Source organism: Phyllobates terribilis, unplaced genomic scaffold (genome assembly GCF_046119375.1).
Source record: "Phyllobates terribilis strain yellow unplaced genomic scaffold, ASM4611937v1 Scaffold_5__5_contigs__length_657084704, whole genome shotgun sequence".
NCBI lineage: Eukaryota > Metazoa > Chordata > Amphibia > Anura > Dendrobatidae > Phyllobates > Phyllobates terribilis.
The window spans coordinates 18337236-18357024 of NW_027362765.1; the positions used below are offsets into that span (position 1 = coordinate 18337236).

At 43.7% G+C, this 19789-nt stretch overlaps 1 protein-coding gene across 1 annotated transcript in view; it reads right to left on the bottom strand.

Moving 5' to 3' along the window:
- Positions 1-16107, bottom strand: part of LOC141270845 (uncharacterized) — a 75203-nt gene extending 59096 nt beyond the window's left edge. The window contains exons 1-7 of the mRNA XM_073680942.1: positions 15834-16107; positions 9110-9182; positions 8806-8985; positions 8599-8722; positions 8425-8519; positions 8156-8246; positions 5058-6144 (exon numbers count right to left, since the gene is read on the bottom strand). Of these exons, the coding sequence (XP_073537043.1) occupies positions 5058-6144; positions 8156-8246; positions 8425-8519; positions 8599-8722; positions 8806-8985; positions 9110-9182; positions 15834-15883 (1700 nt within the window). The 5' untranslated portion in view covers positions 15884-16107. The remainder of the gene's footprint in view (positions 1-5057; positions 6145-8155; positions 8247-8424; positions 8520-8598; positions 8723-8805; positions 8986-9109; positions 9183-15833) is intronic.
- Between the last annotated feature and the right edge of the window lie 3682 nt (positions 16108-19789).

Sequence of the window (19789 nt, forward strand, 5' to 3'; positions counted from 1 at the left end):
TAGTGCTTTGCGTGTCTACCTTACTGTTCATGTAATTTATTAATAATTTAATAATAAATTATTACATTTCTGAAAAAAATGGTGTGGGGGTCCCCCGTAATTTTATTAACCAGCAGAAGGAAAGCTGGGGCTGATGTTTTTAGCCTGGGGAGGGGGTAATACCCATGGAGCTTCCCAGGCTACTAATATCAGCCCCAAGCTGTATACTTAGCCTTTACTGGCTATTAAAATGTGGAACCCCCCCAAAAAATTGACGTAGGGTCACCCTATTTTAACAACCAGCAAAGGCTAGGCAGACAGCTGGGAGCTGATATTACTAGCCAAGGCATGAATATTGGCCCCCTCCCAGACTACAAACACCAGCCCTCAGCACCCACACCCAGGTTAATAATGGAGAGGTGTCTATAAGACGCCCCCATTACTAACCCTATAGTGAAAGTGAAATGTTTAAAAAAAACACCCACACGGTGTAGAAAATATTTTATTTAAAATAACCACACAGACTCCTTCAATAGTTCTTAATTAAACCCTACTTACTTACCATTACACCCATTCCTCTGAATCTCATGTTACCTGCAATAATAAACCAACCTCATCCTCACCTCTCCGACGTGCAGAACATAATCCATGTGTCCCACGACGGGTCCAGCTCTGCTACATCTAAATGGCAGGCTTCATAGTAGCTGGATGCGACTATCCAGCCTGCCATCCTGCAGAGACACTGAGGAGCGCATGATTGCGCACCTCAGTGACTCAAGGTGCCGTCATCAAGTTGAGCGGGTTCATGTCATATGAGCTCCGTTCAACTTATTGACGGCAGTGCGAGTGTGGGAAAGTTCTCACCGCGCATGCGCTGATGTCTTTTTCCAGCACCACAAGCATGAGAACTTTCCCTCTTCATTACTAATGTGGGTTTGATGTCAGCTGACATTATGAGCTGACATCAACCACAGCCCTATAACCCCACTTGCCACCACCACAGGGCAATGGGCAGAGCGGAGGCTAAGTGCCAGAATTGGCGCATTTTATCAATGCGCCATTTCTGGGGGGGGGGGGTTGAGGGCTGGTGTTTGCAGTCTGGGAGGGGGCCAATATTCATATATCAGCCCCCAGCTGTCGGCTTAGCCTTTGCTGGCTGTTAAAATAGGGGGACCCCACGTCAATTTTTTTGGGGGTCCCCTATTTTAATAGTCAGTAAAGGCTAACTATACAGCCCCAGCTGTCCGTTTTCCCTCCGCTGGTTAATAAAATTACGGGGGACCCCACGCCATTGTTTTTCCGAAATGTAATCATTTATTAATAAATTACATGAACAATAAGGTACACACGCAAAGCACTGATTATATATCACACATATTTATATCTATCTGTATATCTATTATCTATCTGTATATCTATCATCTATATAGCTAGCTATCCATATATCTATTTATCTATCTATCTATCTATCCATAGATCTATGTTTACCTATCTATCCATATACTGTCTATCTGTACATCTATTAATCCATCCATATATCTATTTAATTATCTACCTATTAATCGATCTATTATGTATCCATATATATATATATATCTATATCTATATATATATATATCTACCTAATTATCTATTATCTATTTGTCTACCTATCTAAATATCTATCAGTCTATCTATTATTTAGCTATTATCTAGCTATCCATATATCTATCTATCTATCTAATTATCTATTTATCTATTCATATATCTATCTATCGGTATAATCAAAAGTCAAGATAAAGAGCAGCACCAGTCTAAACGGTGCAAAGCCTCCCAGGTACATACCAGTCTGTTCAATATTAAAAAATCATGGAGATAGCAATCTTGTCAAGTGAAAAAATTAGTAAGTTTTAATGGCCCATGAGGCAACATTTCAGTCCAACAGTGGGGACCTTTCTCTATCTATCGGTACATCTATCTATCATCTATGTATCTGTATTTATCTATCTATCCATATATCTATCTATGAATCTATTATCTAGCTATCCATATAGCTATCTACAGTATCTATATATCTATCCATATATCTATCTATTATCTATCAGTCTATCGGTAGATAGTTATATAGATAGATAAGTAATAGATATATAGATGATAGACAGACAGACTGCTAGATAGATAATATATTAGAAGATAGATACATACATAGTTTACAGGGGGACCCCAGAAAAAAACTGACGTAGGGCCCCCCTATAAAATCTAACCAGTAGAGGCAAAACAGGCTAAACAGATAGGTGTGGGCTGATATTAATAGCCAGAGAAGGGGCCATGGATACTTGCCCCTCCGAGGCTAATAATATCAGCTCTCAGCTGCCCCAGAAAATGCGCATCCATATGATGCACCAAATCTGGAGCTTGGCCTCCGCTCTTCCCACTGCCGTGTAGCGGTGGTGAGTCGGTTAATAGGGTTGGGGGTTCATGTCAGCCTTATATTGATGGCTGACATAAAGCCCAGGTTAGTAATGGAGCGGCGTCTATAGGACGCCTCCATTACTAATTCTATAGTAATTCTATAGTAAAATTGGAGAAATAAAGACACGGCCAGAAAAAAGTCCCTTATTTGAAATAAAAAGCACACACAATTTTATTTCATTCTTAATTAACAAAAAAAAATACTTACCTAACGCCTATTCCATTGTCGCCATCATCTCCTGTAACAAAATAAAAAAAAAAAAAAAACATATCCCTCACCTGTCCGACGCGATGACACTCCTGATTGTCCCATGGCATCATTGTCCCATAGCGTCACCTCTAGAAAAGTCACTCATGTGACTGTTCTAGAGGACAGCAGGCTATACACTGAGACAGTGTAATCACTCCTGTGTCAGTGTACAGGCTGAGCTGCCGGCAGAGAGGTCAGACGAGTTCATCAGCTGATGAACTCGTGTGACCTCACTTACAGCACTACTGCTGCGTGAGAAATTCCCACACAGCAGTAGTGCCGTGAGGTCAGACGAGTTCATCAGTTGATGAACTCGTCTGACCTCACTCCCCGCAGCTCAGCCTGTACACTGACGGGAGCGATCGTGCTCCTGTCACTGTATCACGGCTGCTGGATAGAGCGGTTACATTTTCTGATGTGGCCGTTCTATTCATAAGATCAACATGGGACACTCGCTATATGGACTGCTGCGGACAGGTGAGGATTATGGTGGTTTATTATTTTATCTTCATTACAGGTGACATGGGCTTCGGGGATTAGGTGTAAGGTGAGTATGTGTTTTTTTTTATTTGAATATTTTTATATATTTTTTTATTAATTTTAACATTTTTTTTTCCTTTCAGCACAGGCGCCACTGACAAGAGACTACTGCTGCCATCCAGCCTGAGCTCGCTATTTCCTTTGACAGCAGGTGTCGGCTGATATTGGTAATAGTTCCATCAGCCGGCGCCTATGACCCGCGATACACTTTTTACAGCGGGTCACTGTCACAGCTGTGGGATCATGCTGACATCTATAAGCATGATCCCATAGCACTCTGACCGCGCTACCACTGATCAGAGCCTGTTTTTCTTGCGCTGTCATGCAGATGACAGTGCGGGAAAACAGGTATGTTCAGCTCCCCCATTTATATGAATGGGGTCCGTGTTCGGGTACTTTTCCAGTACCCGAACCCGAACTTTTAATAAACATCTTCCACCTACCCGGCCGTCGAATGCAGGTCTCCCGGAAAAATGCTCGAGACCTTCATTGAGCTACATTGGGCTCGCTGCTCGGGTCGAGCACCCAAGCATTACAATTTGTTCGACCTGAGCAACGAGCACCTGAGCATTTTAGTGCTCGCTCATCACTAGTTAATACCTGTTAAGCACCTCAATGGCTAACAAACTTCCAGAATGCAATTTTGAATACTTTGAGAAGTGTGTTTATTAAATGGCCTCACATACGGAGATTCAAATGGTGATTGGTCCCCAAAAATTAAAGTTTTTAAAAAATATGTTGAAAATATGAAATATTGTTGCTAAATTTTGACATTTTCTAACATCCTAAAAAAAAATACAAGGAAGCTTGAAAGGTAATGCAGACATAAAGTAGATGAAAGGTAAATTTCATTTATTAACTATTTTGAGTGATACGATTACATGTTGTAAATCCATGGATAGTGAAAATTTGAAATTGTATACTTTTTCCAAATGTAACCAAATTCATATTTTTCTTATATAAACACAAAACATATTCACCTAAATTTACCACTAACAAAGTACAATTTGCCATGAAATATAATTTCACAATTATTGACACATGTAGAAACATGCAGAGTAATTACCACATAAAATGACACTTGGCAGGTTTGTAAAAAGGGCTTTGTCCACAAGATGAGAACTGACTGTGTCCATAAAGGATTAAGTATCTCAAAGATGTCTCCACCATTTTACACTTTCTTTAGGATGGATACCAGAAAGGCCTCAACCTTGAGAGTTCAACGGCCACCAACGCTCATCTAGAACAATCTCGTTGTGTCCAGATTCTTCAGAGCAGTAAAGAAGCTGTGACCTGCAAATCATACTCCAGTCTTCTTATGATTGTTCTGAAATCTTGAAACATTTCTCGCTCAACATTTGAACCACTTGATGATGCCACTGTTAGGCTCTTCTCGTACAAAACCCTTTTCTAGTTAAAAATCACTTCAGCAAGATGAATAGGAGAATTACAAGCACTCTCCTGCAAAGAACCATACCTAAGATTCCTACCGGACTGTGTGGAACTGCAGACAATACCTGGTTTCCTACCAAAGGTACCCTCTGTGTTCAATCTAAAGGTCAAATTTTAATATCCTACATAGTTTGGTGTCATCAGCAAAGACTGACACTTTACTCTCAATCCCATGCACCAGGTCATTAATATAAAATATTAATTCATTGTTGTGTTTAGGTTAATTGTTTTCTGCTATTTAACCCTTTCGTGTGCTGCCCCAAGAAATGAAAATTTCAGGTAAATTTTCCACATATCACTATAAAGTTTCCCACTTTTTAAACATTAAATGGCTTCACTCTGATGTCTAGCAAAATTTTGATCAGATTTTGATCAAATTTATAGCTTGGCACTTGTGTGAGTATTTTGATGTTTAATAAGATTTGATTTCTGATTAAAACACTTTCCACATTCTGAACATGAATACGGTTTCTCCCCTGTGTGAATTCTCCGGTGTCTAAAAAGAACTGATTTCTCGCTAAAGCATTTCCCACATTCTTCACAGGGAAATGGCTTCTCCCCTGTGTGACTTTTCTTATGTTTAATAAGTGTTGATTTCTGGTAAAAACTTTTCCCACATTCTGAGCATGACAACATACTTTCTTCAGTATGTGTTCTCAGATGTTTAACAAGATTTGATTTATCAGTATAACACTTCTCACATTCTGAACATGAATATGACTTTGCTCTTGTGTGAGTATTATGATGTGTAATAAGATTTGATTTCCGGTTAAAACATTTTCCACATTCTGAGCATGTGAACATATTTTCTTCTGTGTGAGTTCTCAGATGTCTAACAAGATTTGATTTATCTGCATAACATTTTCCACATTCTGGACATGAATGTGGCTTTGCTCTTGTGTGAGTATTGTGATGTGTAATAAGATTTGATTTCCGATTAAAACATTTCCCACATTCTGAACATGAAAATGGCTTTAAAGCAGTGTGAGTTCTCTGATGTCTAAGAAGACATGATTTCTGGTTAAAACATTTTCTACATTCGGAACATGAATACGGCTTCTCCCCTGTGTGAATTCTCTGATGCCTAAAAAGATCTGACTTCTGGTTAAAATATTTTCCACACTGTTCACAAAAAAATGGCTTCTCCCCTGTGTGAGTTGTCATGTGCATCATAAGATTTGATTTCTTGTGAAAACATTTTCCACATTCTGAACATAAAAATGTCTTTTTCCCTGTGTAACCTCTTGGATTTTTGACACTTCTTTTGTGACATTTATTTTTATTAACAGTCTGTGATGAATCAGAAGATAAGACTTGTTCAAAAGGATGAGATAATAGATCTTTGCTATGAAGGCTTGATGATATATCTGTAATAATTGCAGGCTCTTCATATGTATCTTGTGTGCAACCAGACTCATAAGATTTATAATGTACAGATACCGGATGTCCCTCTGAGCTCTTGGTGCAGTTACCTGCAAAGAAAAATACAAATTTCATTATTTTTCAATTATACCACCTGCAAATTATTAAAAGATATGTAAAAATGTCTGTTTTTCAACACAACAATGTCAGGCCGAATGTTGTTCGTGCTACTGTGAGCCAGGGCTGTGGAGTCGGTAAGCCAAACCTCCGACTCCTCAATTTCCGTGACATCGACTCCGACTCCACGACTCCCTCATACATGGCTCATGTTTAAGTAATAAATTTGCTGTAGCACAGATTCATCTCAGCTAAAAGTCTAGACCTTTAGATCAGAAATAAGACAGACATTTATAGGACATTTCATAACTTTCCCAAATTCTTATGAAAAAAATATTCCCCACAAACTGCATTGAACTACTGTACCCAATTTATTATATATTTTAGGAGTTGGAGTCGGTCCATTTTATACCCACTCCGATTCCAACTCCGACTCCACCAAAATGGACTGTGGACTCCAACTCTGACTCCACAGCCCTGCTGTGAGCTACCCGTGTGGCCTAAATGTGGTAACATGGCTGCAGTGTCTCCAGACTTGTCTCCCCTCAAGCACATCGGGGACGTCTTTGGTTGGTGATTACCAGCAGCGGACTTTGATGATTTTCCCAAGTGCATTCAATGCAGCAGGACCTTCCTCAGTTGACCATTAACAACGTCAGTGATAGCAATCGAGGCAGTAAATGCCGGGAATTTCTGCATGCGGCGCTCATACTCAATAAATCAAGGTATTTTGAAAATATTGTTTCCGTTTTTTTTCACACAGTCATTTTCTATGAGTCTAATAAAAGATGATGGATCCTCACTGCTATCTGTATTATTGCATCCGTAATATATTTGTGTTGTCATCTACACCAGTATAACATATTTTTGCATGTAAATAACACACAAGAGCACACAAAACTTAAAACAACACAAAATTGTAGCAGCCAATGAATGACGGGCCCACGGGCAAGTAAAAGCCAGGGGCAGATGGAAAAATTTGGGGCCAAAACAGGCTATATGTTAATTGATTTTTTTTCGTAAATGGTTCCAATAAGTTTTCTAATTACTCTGTGTTTTTTTCTTAGCTATAATGAAGAGTTAAGTCTGGCATGTAAGTGTCACATCTCTTCTGGGATCTGCTCACGCAACGTCTTCTTCTGTCGCTAGGCACTGGTGATAGAAGAGACGTTGGAACCAGAAGCCCTGGACGGTGGCCTATGTCCAGCTATTTAGATTAGGGTGGCTGGGACTTGCAGTGCCATTCAGTCGGACAGTATGGATGTGTGTGCTGTCCACCTGAAGTTACCAACTCCCAGCGCCAGCCAATTGGAGAGCACCACACTCTACTAAGGCTTCCAACTTAGTGATGGAAGCTGCCACATATAGTCTTGTACTTCTCTGGTTTAGTCCTGTCTGTTTAGCTCCTTGTAGCATTATTATTCATTGTTTTTACCCCAGCTTGTGTTTCTAACTATTCTTACGTATTCTGATTTACTACTTTTCCTGCCCTCTTGGTTCTAGCTACTCCAGCCAGCCTGCACCCCCGAGCATCAGCTTATTCCATGGCTCCAGCCCAGGGGACCCTGTTTAAAACCAGATCCCTGTATAGAGGTTAAAAGGGTGAAGGCTAGGGCAAACTCATGGGGTCTGGTAAGCAGAGTTGCTTGTGCCTGTTCGTGGTAGCCATTTTAGAGTTGCTTGGCGACCACTAACAGAATGTCATTACAGTAAGACTACTCAGCCAGAAGATTTGGATGTCCTTGGGGACAGCTTCCCACTAAAATTAATGTGGATCCTGATTAATGTCGAAAGAGGAAGAAGGCGGAAACTCAGGTATAAAAATTTTTTCAATCTGGTGGTGTTCTCCCCCACCATCCTGTCCAAGTAATTTTGTTTTATCTGTTTGTCACATTATCACCAATTGTTTTATTTACTGGTTAAGAATTAGCTACGACACAGCACATGTGTATATTCTCATAAGAAAAATCTATGACACCTCTGCTTTTAGTGGTTACTACTCACCTGGGCGGTTATCTGTAGGAATTTCCTCTTTACACCGCTCATCACCCCTCACATATGTCTCTGTACTATTAATTTGGGTCAAATCTTTACCCTGAAACAAATATTGTAAATGTCACAGACAGAAGGAGAAGTCACATCTATGATCAGCTCTAATCCTGCCATCTCCACAAAACATATAATACTGGTGGATAAAACAAGACTGAGCACAAGACCTTCACAGCCGTCTACACATCATAGGGGAGATCTCATGACACCTTCTCTCCATCTACCTGATGATCCTGAGGAACATCGGGATCTTCTTCTTTAGAGTCTTGTGGAATAAGGGAACGGGGACATCTCTTTGATGTTGTCCTACTGGATAGAACTGGAGGAAACACATACAGGGACTGAATACATTATTTGCATACAGATAATTATAGGCCGTGTGTATTTAATCCTATTACCTGATGATATGAGGGGCTGGGGTACCTCCATTATGACGTCCTTGTACAGATTTTTGTGTCCTTCTAAATACTCCCACTCCTCCATGGAGAAATAGACGGCGACGTCCTGACACCTTATAGGAACCTGACACATACAATGATACCGTTATCCCACCAATCCCTTCATAGTGTTACTGTATAATATCCCAGCATTCCCAGCAGTGTCACCTCTCCAGTCAGCAGCTCAATCATCTTGTAGGTGAGTTCTAGGATCTTCTGGTCATTGACCTCCTCATGTATCACGGGGTGAGGTGGAGGTCCTGTGATTGGGCTCAGGGGTCTTCCCAATCCATCAGACACAGGGTCCTGACAGTGCCCACTAGAAGTCTTCTTCACTACTGTGTAATCCTGGTTATGGAGAGACACATTAATAAATCTCACTACACATATCCAGAGTCCTCCCCTCTCCAGTTCTGTCCATCTGTTATTCCCATAGATAATGATGTAATGTGACGTCATCAGAATCTCTCACCTCTCCAGTGAGCCGGAAGAGGATCTCTAGGGTGAGGTCTAAAATCCTCTCCGTCATCTTGTCCGTGTCCATCCTAGATGGGTCAATGAGGAAAATTCTCTTAAATAGAAGATCTCCACTGAGAAGATCCGATATTTGCAGGGACATGAATAGAAAGATGATGAGCCGATGGATCATAAAGAATTTTTTGCAAAAAGCATTGTCATGCTTTATATAACGATATTCACATTACCAACATACAAGTGTCAACGCTATAACCAATGTTGTAGTGAGGGAGATTAGAGGTCATTAGAATGAGACAGGTTTACAACACTTGCTGATTGTCCACATGTCTGGACAGGTATCAGAAGATGTGACATCACCCGCCCCTTGTCACCTCCTGATGCAGAAGTGGCAGAGCAGGACTAACCCTTTAAGGAATTCACTGTCCTAACCTTATGCCACATGCCAACTGCACTTCTTTTACCCATCCTACAAGTTGACAACAACTCACCTCTTGTATAAGATACAAGAGGATACAGTATGGCCTGGCACTGATAAATGTATCTTCATCCATTATCCTGCAGACAGAAACAAGCAGTTTCTTCCTCCTTCCTCCTTCCCTCAGAGCCTGCAGTCTCAGTACATGTTCCACAGAGTAATCTTTTCCATAAAACTCATTCATGTCTCAGTCATTAACATTGGAATTGGCATCGCCATCTTCAGCCTTGATATAAGTACAAAACTTAGCGCGATAAAGCACATACATCTCCCAAACTAATGGAGAGCTGTGCATGCGAGGCTACCTCTCCATTACCAGCAGTGTGATGAGCTTAAGTACTAGAGATAGATGCCTGTATCAGTTGTAGGACCCAAATTTGTTGGACATTTACAGTTTATCCAGTAGATATGCCATTAATGTACCATGCGGGACAACTCATTTAAGGGCAATCATTAAATACCACAACAGGCTTGTTTTAGAGCAAGGTAAGAAAGTGATTAGTTTATGGAAAATAAATATTGACTTTGTGGGATGGTAGAGCGATAGTGAATTTTGGAGTGAAGATTGCTCTGAGGTCAAATAGAGCTTACCACTTGCTGTATATTGATGTAATTGTACATTGGTAACATCATAGCTCCCAAGCATCCCGTATTTGCCAGGACTGTCCCGATTTGACAGCACAGTCCCGCGTTCCGTAACGGCACAGCTGTTGTCCCGGCAAGTGCGGGGGCCCTGAGGGTGTGGGGGGCCCGCTCGCTGTCGGGGACTCCGGCACGCTATGGGCCCGGTGAGTCGGGAGAGCCCAATGCCAACGGCCCCGAGTGGGTCCCCCCCCCGGTTCCTCAGAGCTCCGTCACTTGCCATAGTAACTTACCTCTCCCCGTTCCTCCGCAGCCCTGGCGTCTTCCGCATCTCCTGACTCTGTGACGTGTCAAGGCAGAGGGCGCGCTGACGTCACTACACTTCGCCCTCTGCCCTGAAAGTGCAGAGTGCGGGAAGACGCTGAGGAGTTCTGACTTGTCGCCAGTGAAGAATACAGTGGTGGCCAAAAGTATTGCCACCCCTGAAATTCTGTCAGATAATATTCAGTTTCTTCCTGAAAATGATTGCAATCACAAATTCTTTGGTATTATTATCATCTTCATTTAATTTGTCTTCAATTAAAAAACACAAAAAAGATTGTCCTAAAACCAAATTGGATACAACTCCACACCAAACCTAAAAAAGGGGGTGGACAAAAGTATTGGCACTGTTTGAAAAATCATGTGATGATTCTCTAATTCGTGTAATTAACAGCACCTGTAACTTACCTGTGGCACCTAACAGGGGTTGGCAATAACTAAATCACACTTGCAGCCAGTTAACATGGATTAAAGTTGACTCAACCTCTGTCCTTTGTCCTTGTGTGTACCACATTGAGCATGGAGAAAAGAAAGAAGACCAAAGAACTGTCTGAGGACTTGAGAAACAAAATTGTGAGGAAGCATGAGCAATCTCAAGGTTACAAGTCCATCTCCAAAGACCTGAATGTTCCTGTGTCTTCCATGCACAGTGTCATCAAGAAGTTTAAAGCCCATGGCACTGTGGCTAACCTCCCTAGATGTGGACGGAAAAGAAAAATTGACGAGAGATTTCAACGCAAGATTGTGCGGATGGTGGATAAAGAACCTCGACTAACATCCAAACAAGTTCAAGCTGCCCTGCAGTCCGAGGGTACAACAGTGTCAACCTGTACTATCCGTCGGCGTCTGAATGAAATGGGACTGTATGGTAGGATACCCAGGAAGACCCCACTTCTTACCCCGAGACATAAAAAAGCCAGGCTGGAGTTTGCCAAAACTTACCTGAGAAAGCCTAAAACGTTTTGGAAGAATGTTCTCTGGTCAGATGAGACAAAAGTAGAGCTTTTTGGGAAAAAGCATCAACATAGAGTGTACAGGAAAAAAAAGAGGAATTCAAAGAAAAGAACACAGTCCCTACAGTCAAACATGGCGGAGGTTCCCTGATATTTTGGGGTTGCTTTGCTGCCTCTGGCACTGGACTGCTTGACCCTGTGCATGGCATTATGAAGTCTGAAGACTACCAACAAATTTTGCAGCATAATGTAGGGCCCAGTGTGAGAAAGCTGGGTCTCCCTCAGAGGTCATGGGTCTTCCAGCAGGACAATGACCCAAAACACACTTCCAAAAGCACTATAAAATGGTTTGAGAGAAAGCACTGGAGACTTCTAAAGGTGGCCAGCAATGAGTCCAGACCTAAATCCCATAGAACACCTGTGGAGAGATCACAAAATGGCAGTTTGGAGAAGGCACCCTTCAAATATGAGGGACCTGGAGCAGTTTGCCAAAGAAGAATGGTCTACAATTCCAGCAGAGCATTGTAAGAAACTCATTGATGGTTACCGGAAGTGGTTGTTCGCAGTTATTTTGGCTAAAGGTTGTGCAACCAAGTATTAGGCTGAGGGTGCCAATACTTTTGTCTGGCCCATTTTTGGAGTTTTGTGTGAAATAATCCATGATTTGATTTTTGCTTCATTCTCTTTTGTGTTTTTTCCTTGCAAGCAAATTAAATGAAGATAATAATACCACAGAATTTGTGACTGCAATCATTTTCAGGAAGAAACTGAGTATGACAGAATTGCAGGGGTGCCAATCCTTTTGGCCACCACTGTATATATGGGGCCCAAACGATACTATGTAATTAATTGATTTCATTTAGAATGTTGTCTTCACATTTTATTCCCTCACCACCACCATGGCTCGGTATGTGCATACTGTAGTGTCTACTAAATCTGGTCTACAGTCTAGTCCTCCAGTTGTGACATTGAGACTTGGGCCATTATAATAATTTGATTTCTTGCTTTGGATATTGATAGTTTAAAAAAGTGAGTGTGTCCTTTAGTTGGCAAGATTGGTACATGACCGTATAGATTTAGCCACATTCAAACTGCCTCACTGTGTATTTATTAGCTGAATCGTGGACCATTATATCTGATATTCATGTGGTGGTATCCTAGTAGGGTGAGTTCTTGACCATCTGAATTGTGCCAAATAGGTAAGCCTTGGTGCTTGTCTTCATCGTAGAGAGAACCTTTTAAATGTGGCCACCTGTTCATTGATATTAGAAGGTATTAATGTTGTAAAAGCTCTTTTCAGTGCATGGTTTCCTACTGAGATGCAGCCAAGGAATTCTGAGATATTGTCTTGGGCCTGCGGAAAGATGTCTCTCATTCAGGCTTAAGACATTGATGAATGGATGCAATTCTCTTTTACTGCACATTTGTTAGTTTAGTAGCCTTCCACACTGCTAAGCTCATTAACCTTTTTAATTATGCAATATCCTTTCCCTTCATATAAAAAATCCTGCTCTGTTTATGTAAAGCGGTGAGAGCTGTTTCATGCCCTCAATTGTGGTCTTCGTATGTCATCCATTTGATAAGACGCCGGCCCTGGGTGATCAACAGCCGCACCGGGAATGATGGATGGTTATAGATTTGCGGCCTCCAGTCCAGCCGCCAAGTACCACTGATCTGGACGCTGAACTGGAGTCCCATGAATCCATCCGCTCATCTCTAGTCCCAACTGTCCCGGAAACAACGGACAGTCCTGGATTTGGGTCTGTGGCCTGCAGTCTCGGGCTGAATTTCCCTCACTGCCAGCGTCCCTCTGACAACTCCTCCTGCCGGGGGAGAAAGATCATGGTAAATGGGCTTGGATTAGGGTGCGGCCCGGGGCGTGGCCAAAATTGCAGTGTTCCTCTTTCTTTTCTGAAAAAGTTGGGAGGTATGGTTACATCCTTGTTTGAACCGGCCCAAACAACCTGTACTTCTATTGCTGAGTGGCAGTACACTTACCCTGCAGGTGGTGTTAGGCGAAGGAGGCACTTATTGGTGTGGTTGGGACTTGTAGTGCTGGACAGAAAGGAAATTTGTGTGTTTCTGCAGAACAGATAATGAGCAGGTATAATTTGCTCTCTACTGTGAGTTCAGTGTAGGGCCACACACTATTTAAACTCCCAGCAGTTTGCTGGGAGTTGCCAGTTACAACTATTTACTGACCTTGGTGTGGTTTCCTGTGATACCCTGCTACTGGACCTAGCTTATTTGAAATGTGTTGCTGACCCTGGACTGTCTTAACCCTCCGTTTGCCTGATGATTCTACATCACTCCATTGTCCTGACTCTGACATTAGCTACCTCCTGATTTCATCTGTAACTTCTGGCTTTGTTCTATATCTACCCTGTCAAGTTTTGACTCGGCTGGTTAACTCTCCTTTACCAATTGGCCTCCCTGACCAACAGTCACTCCATGAACATAACCTAGAGTACCCTGTTGTAATTCCAGATCCCTGTACGGTGGTTAAGAGTAATTGAAGCAAAGTGCTATGCTGAGTAGTTGAAAGGCAACCTGTCACCAGTTTTTTCGCTTATAAACTATGCCCATCATCTGTAAGATGGGATGTGAATGTGGTTCCTGCAACCCCTTTATATCCGCAGACAAGTGCCCTGCATATCCCAGAGAAAGTGTTTTTCACTTATCCCTCGCTGTACGTAAATTGCGCCATCCCAGTCCCTTCAAACACAGCCTCTTCTAAGTGCATGTAAGTAGATGATGGCTCTACACCTGCGGAGTGGAAATGGAAACCTGCGCAGGTGCACCTCACTGTGCCCTATTGAACAGCCAGTGATTCCATTGAGCAGAAATTTGAATTTAATATTTGACTGTAGATACTATGTTTTTTTCTTTGATGGCATCATTCCATTTTCTGTAAACAGTAGAGTGATGTGCTTTACCAAAAAGCTCTATCTTGGTCTCATCTGTCCACAAGATGCTTCCCCAGAAAAATTTTGGCTTACTTGCATACATTTTGGCAAACTGCAGTCTAGCTTTCTTTATGTTTCTGTGTCAGCAGTGAGGTCCTCCTCGGTCTCCTGCCATAGTGTTTCATTTCATTCATATGTCAATGGATAGTTTGCGCTGATACTGATGCACCCTGAGCCTGCAGGACAGCTTGAATTTCTTAGGAACTTGATTGGGGCTGCTTATCCACCATCAGGACTATTCTGTGTTGCAACCTTTCATCAACACCACTTCCAGGGAGATTAGCTACAGTGCCATGAGTTGTAAACTTCTTGATTATGTTGCGCACCATGGACAAAGGAACATCAAGCTCTCTGGAGATGGACTTGTAACCTTGAGATTGCTGACATTGTTCACCATTTTTGATTCTCAAGTTTTCAGACAGTTCTCTTCTCTTCTTTTTGCTCTCCATACTTAGTGTGGCACCCACAGACACACAATGCAAAGATTGAGTCAAGCATCACATGCTTGAAACAAAGTTGTTTTCCCACAATTTTGAAAAGGTGCCAATAATTTTGTCCAGCCTATTTTTGGGGTTTTGTGTGAGATTATGTCCAATTTGCCTTTTTTTGTGTTGTTCCAATACACACAAAGGAAATAAACATATGTATAACAAACCATGTGTAATTGCAATAATTTTCTGGGAGAAATACTTCATTTTCTGGAACAATTTCAAGGGTGCCAACAATTTCAGCAATGACTGTGTATATACAGTGGGGAAGAAAAGTATTGTCAGCCACCAATTGTGCAAGTTCTCCCACTTAAAAAGATGAGAGAGGCCTGTAATTGACATCATAGGTAGACCTCAACTATGAGAGACAAAATGAGAAAACAAATCCTGAAAATCACATTGTCTGATTTGGAAAGAAATTTTTTTCAAATTTTGGTCAATTACAAAAGTTCATCTCAATACTTTGTTATATATACTTTGTTGGCAATGACAGATGTCAAACATTTTCTGTAAAGCCCCCGTCACACTAAGCGAGATTGCTGCTGAGTCACAAGTTTTGTGATGCAACAGCGACCTCAGCAGCGATCCCGCTATGTTTGACACGTAGCAGCGACCAGGCCCCTGTTGTGAGATCGCTGGTCATGTCGAAATGGCCTGGACCATTTTTTGATTGTTGAGGTCCCGCTGGGTAGCATGCATCGGTGTGTTTGACACCTTACCAACGACCTCGTTGGCGACTCAAAACTGAGACACATAGGCGTGCATTTGCGTTGCATTGTTATACAGGTCGCTACGGGTCGCCGTATCGTTGCAGCGTCGTTGGGAAGATCTGACTGTTTGACATCTCACCAGCGACCACATAGCGACGCAGCAACAATCACTTCCAGGTCGAATCATTGTCGGGATCCCAGTAGCGTCGCTAAGTGTGACGTACCTTAAGTCTTTACAAGGTTGGCACATACTGTTTCTGGTATGTTGGCCCATTCCTCCATGCAGAACTCCTTTCAACTCCCTCCAAAGGTTTTCTATAGGGTTTAGATCTGGAGACTGGCTGGGCCACTCCAGGACCTCCAGACACACAATGCAAAGATTGAATCAACTTCTCCCCTTTGTATCTGGTTCCAGGTGTGATTTTCATATTGCCCACACCTGATACTTGCCCCAGGTGAGCTTGAAAGAGCATCACGTGTTTGAAACAAAGTTGGTTACCTGCAATTTTGGAAAAGAGCCAACAGTTTTATCCGGCCAGTTTTTGTTTTTTTTTGTGTGAAATATCCAATTTGTCGTTTTTTATGTTGTTCCAATACACACAAAGGAAATAAATGTGTATTACAAAATGTGTAATTGCGATAATTTTCTGGCACAAATACTTCATTTTCTAGTACAATTTTAAGGGAGCAAACACTTTCGGCCATGATTTTAGGTTAGAAGTGAAAAAACTGGTGTCAGGTTCCTTTTAAGCAAAGTCTGTGCTTGGAAGCCTTAGGGCTGATAGGTTTTCAAGGACATTTTATCCTTACAACATCATGATGCTGAATCAGTTTATGAACCGAAGCAAAATATTATTCACAGTGATCACCCAGGAACAGCTTCTCCGCCTCTACAAGCACTGGAATTAATAGACTGTAAAAGTGAAAATATTATTGGGAGCCCAATGTTACAGCTGTGATCAGAGACAACTCCAATCTCGGCTGTTTGACCTGTTAGGAGATTACGCAGAAGGAGGGAGCGGCCGCCATTGCCCCATTGGGCAACAAGAACACATTTTAATGGATTGTCATGGCAGCCGAGGGCGTAACAAAGCTTGTCATAAAGCAAAAGACAAGAGAAAATACAGAAAAAGCAACAAGAAATAAGATAATCCGTTCTGTCTCCAGGAATTATGTCCCCAAAATCCTTCTATTAGACCGTACAGCTCACACCGCAGATACCGGCCCCTCACAGATCTCCATCACAGGGAAAGGAGGGACGGAAAGGAAGACACAAAAACCCCAACATAGACTCAGTGCTGAAGGGGTTAATAAAATGGATGTCAGGTCCCAGTAAAGGTCCACATACCTCCACCTGCAGAGCCGCCACCACATATATGGCTGTTCTGTGCGCACAGGACCTGTGATGAGGTCACAGGAGGGGAGGAGTCAGGGGTCACATGATCAGGGGCCTCAGTGGATGCAGGACTCTGCTGTGCTGGTTGTCATGGTGCTGGATGAGCTGAAGTTTATGTGTGGGGTCAGGAGGGGTTTACAGTGTGGATGTAGCAGAGCCGTGTGTGTACGAGGTGTACGGAGCGGAGCCGCGTGTGTACGAGGTGTACGGAGCGGAGCCGTGTGTGTACGAGGTGTACGGAGCAGAGCCGCGTGTGTACGAGGTGTACGGAGCAGAGCCGCGTGTGTACGAGGTGTGCGGAGCGGAGCCGCGTGTGTGCGAGGTGTACGGAGCGCAGCCGTGTGTGTACGAGGTGTACGGAGCAGAGCCGCGTGTACGAGGTGTACGGAGCAGAGCCGCGTGTGTACGAGGTGTACGGAGCAGAGCCGTGTGTGTACGAGGTGTACGGAGCAGAGCCGCGTGTACGAGGTGTACGGAGCAGAGCCGCGTGTACGAGGTGTACGGAGCAGAGCCGCGTGTACGAGGTGTACGGAGCGGAGCAGCGCGTGTACAAGGTGTACGGAGCGGAGCCGTGTGTGTACGAGGTGTACGGAGCAGAGCCGCGTGTGTACGAGGTGTACGGAGCAGAGCCGCGTGTGTACGAGGTGTACGGAGCGGAGCCGCATGTACGAGGTGTACGGAGCGGAGCCGTGTGTGTACGAGGTGTACGGAGCAGAGCCGCGCGTGTACGAGGTGTACGGAGCAGAGCCGCGTGTGTACAAGGTGTACGGAGCGGAGCCGCGTGTGTACGGGGCGTAGGGAGCCGAGCCGCGCGTGTTCGGGGGGTAGGGAGCCGAGCCGCGCGTGTACGGGGCGTAGGGAGCCGAGCCGCGCGTGTACGGGGCGTAGGGAGCCGAGCCGCGCGTGTACGGGGCGTAGGGAGCCGAGACGCGCGTGTACGGGGCGTAGGGAGCCGAGACGCGCGTGTACGGGGCGTAGGGAGCCGAGACGCGCGTGTACGGGGCGTAGGGAGCCGAGACGTGCGTGTACGGGGCGTAGGGAGCTGAGCCGCGCGTGTACGAGGCGTAGGGAGCCGAGCAGCGCGTGTACGAGGCGTACGGAGTCGAGCCGCGTGTGTACGAGGTGTAAGGAGCTGAGCCGTGTGTGTACGAGGTGTAAGGAGCAGAGCAGTGTGTGTACGGAGCGGAACCGCGCGTGCATGAGGTGTATGGAGCGGAGCCGCAGGTGTACGAGGTTTACAGAACGGAGCCGCGGGTGTACAAGGTGTACGGAGTCGCGCATGTACGAAGCATGACGTTGGTATCATCAATCTAAGGTGTGTCAGTCATCTACCCCCATTCCCTCTAAAAATGACAGACACCATGGCTTAAATGTAATTGGCCGCAGTGGTCTTTATTAACGCATAGATAAGAAGCGTTGTATATCTATATACATAAAGACGTGTTAAGATCCTTGAAGCTAAGAAGGGTCTGGTGATCCCAATGACACAATTCCACTTGCTCCCAGCTGCACACCACCAGCCCAGGAGCACTACAAACCTCCCTCCACAAACCGTGATGGGCGTCCAAATTGTAAGTCCCACAAATCACCAGACCCCAAAACCACATATAACCGAGGGATCCATGTTCTGTGGACACTCCCATACCAATTTAGAACCAACTTCAAGGACCCTAAGCATGCCACCAAGAGAGTACTTGACGCCTTAAGTTCTCGAGACCCACCCCCAAAAGCCGTGAAAAATTGTGCCTGACGTCTCTATCTAGTTCCCTACAGGGCCGAATTCCCCAGGCATTACCCCCACTTGCAGCACAAGTATATTCGGGGGGCGGTCTAAGCGCACTTTTGTTACCTCCTGCAATACCCTGCTCCACTTTATCCCATTAAACCCCAACCAGTGTATAGTGGCCGTGTCCCTTAGGATACCGAGTTGCTTTCCGTCTGACCTTACGTCTGCCGGAAGACAATATTGATATTAGAACACGAACACACATTTATTGCAAGTTAACTGTTGCCTGTGGTCTCACGTATAATAAAAATCGTTTTGATTCCCACCTCCCTCGTTTTGGGGAGGAGCCAGCAGCTCCTGTGTTGCTGAAGAGGTAGCTCCTGTGGTGGTGAGGTGGCAACCCGGTGGAGGTAAAGTGGCAGATTAAGTGGTGCTGAGGTGACAGATCCAGTGGTGCTCAGGTGGCAGCTCTGGTGCAAGTGAGGTGGCCGCTCCAGCATTGGTGGAGTGACAGCTTCGGTGGAGGTGGTGGAGAGGTGGCAGTGGGGTTAGTGCAAGCTGTAGCTTTCTTGAAAAGATGGATTTTCAAATTCTGCCAGAAGGTTCTGAATGTGGTGGATAAAAGGACGTGTTGGGGCACAGAATTCCAGAAGATGGGGGATACTCGAGAGAAGTCTTCAAGGCAATTGAGTGAGGCTCGTACGAGTGTGGAAGAGAGAAGATGGTCTTTGAAGGACCGGAGATTTCAAATCAATCATAATCAAGATTGGTCACAAGAAAATAACAACACCAACATCCATAAATGCAAGGAATTGTATAGGAAATGAGAAAAGTTGCTATTTGTTGAAAACGCAAGAGACCTCTGGGAGATCTGCTCTTTGGAGACATACTTAGAACATAATATCCAAAACCTAGAACTTAGTATCCAAAGGCACAGCAGGGGATTTTAATGGCATGAATAATGTCGAAAAATGGAATACCGTGTTCTTTGATTTTTCATTATAAGTAGTACAGTTCACCATTAAAAAATGTTAAAACAATGTTTCTAAATTGAATAA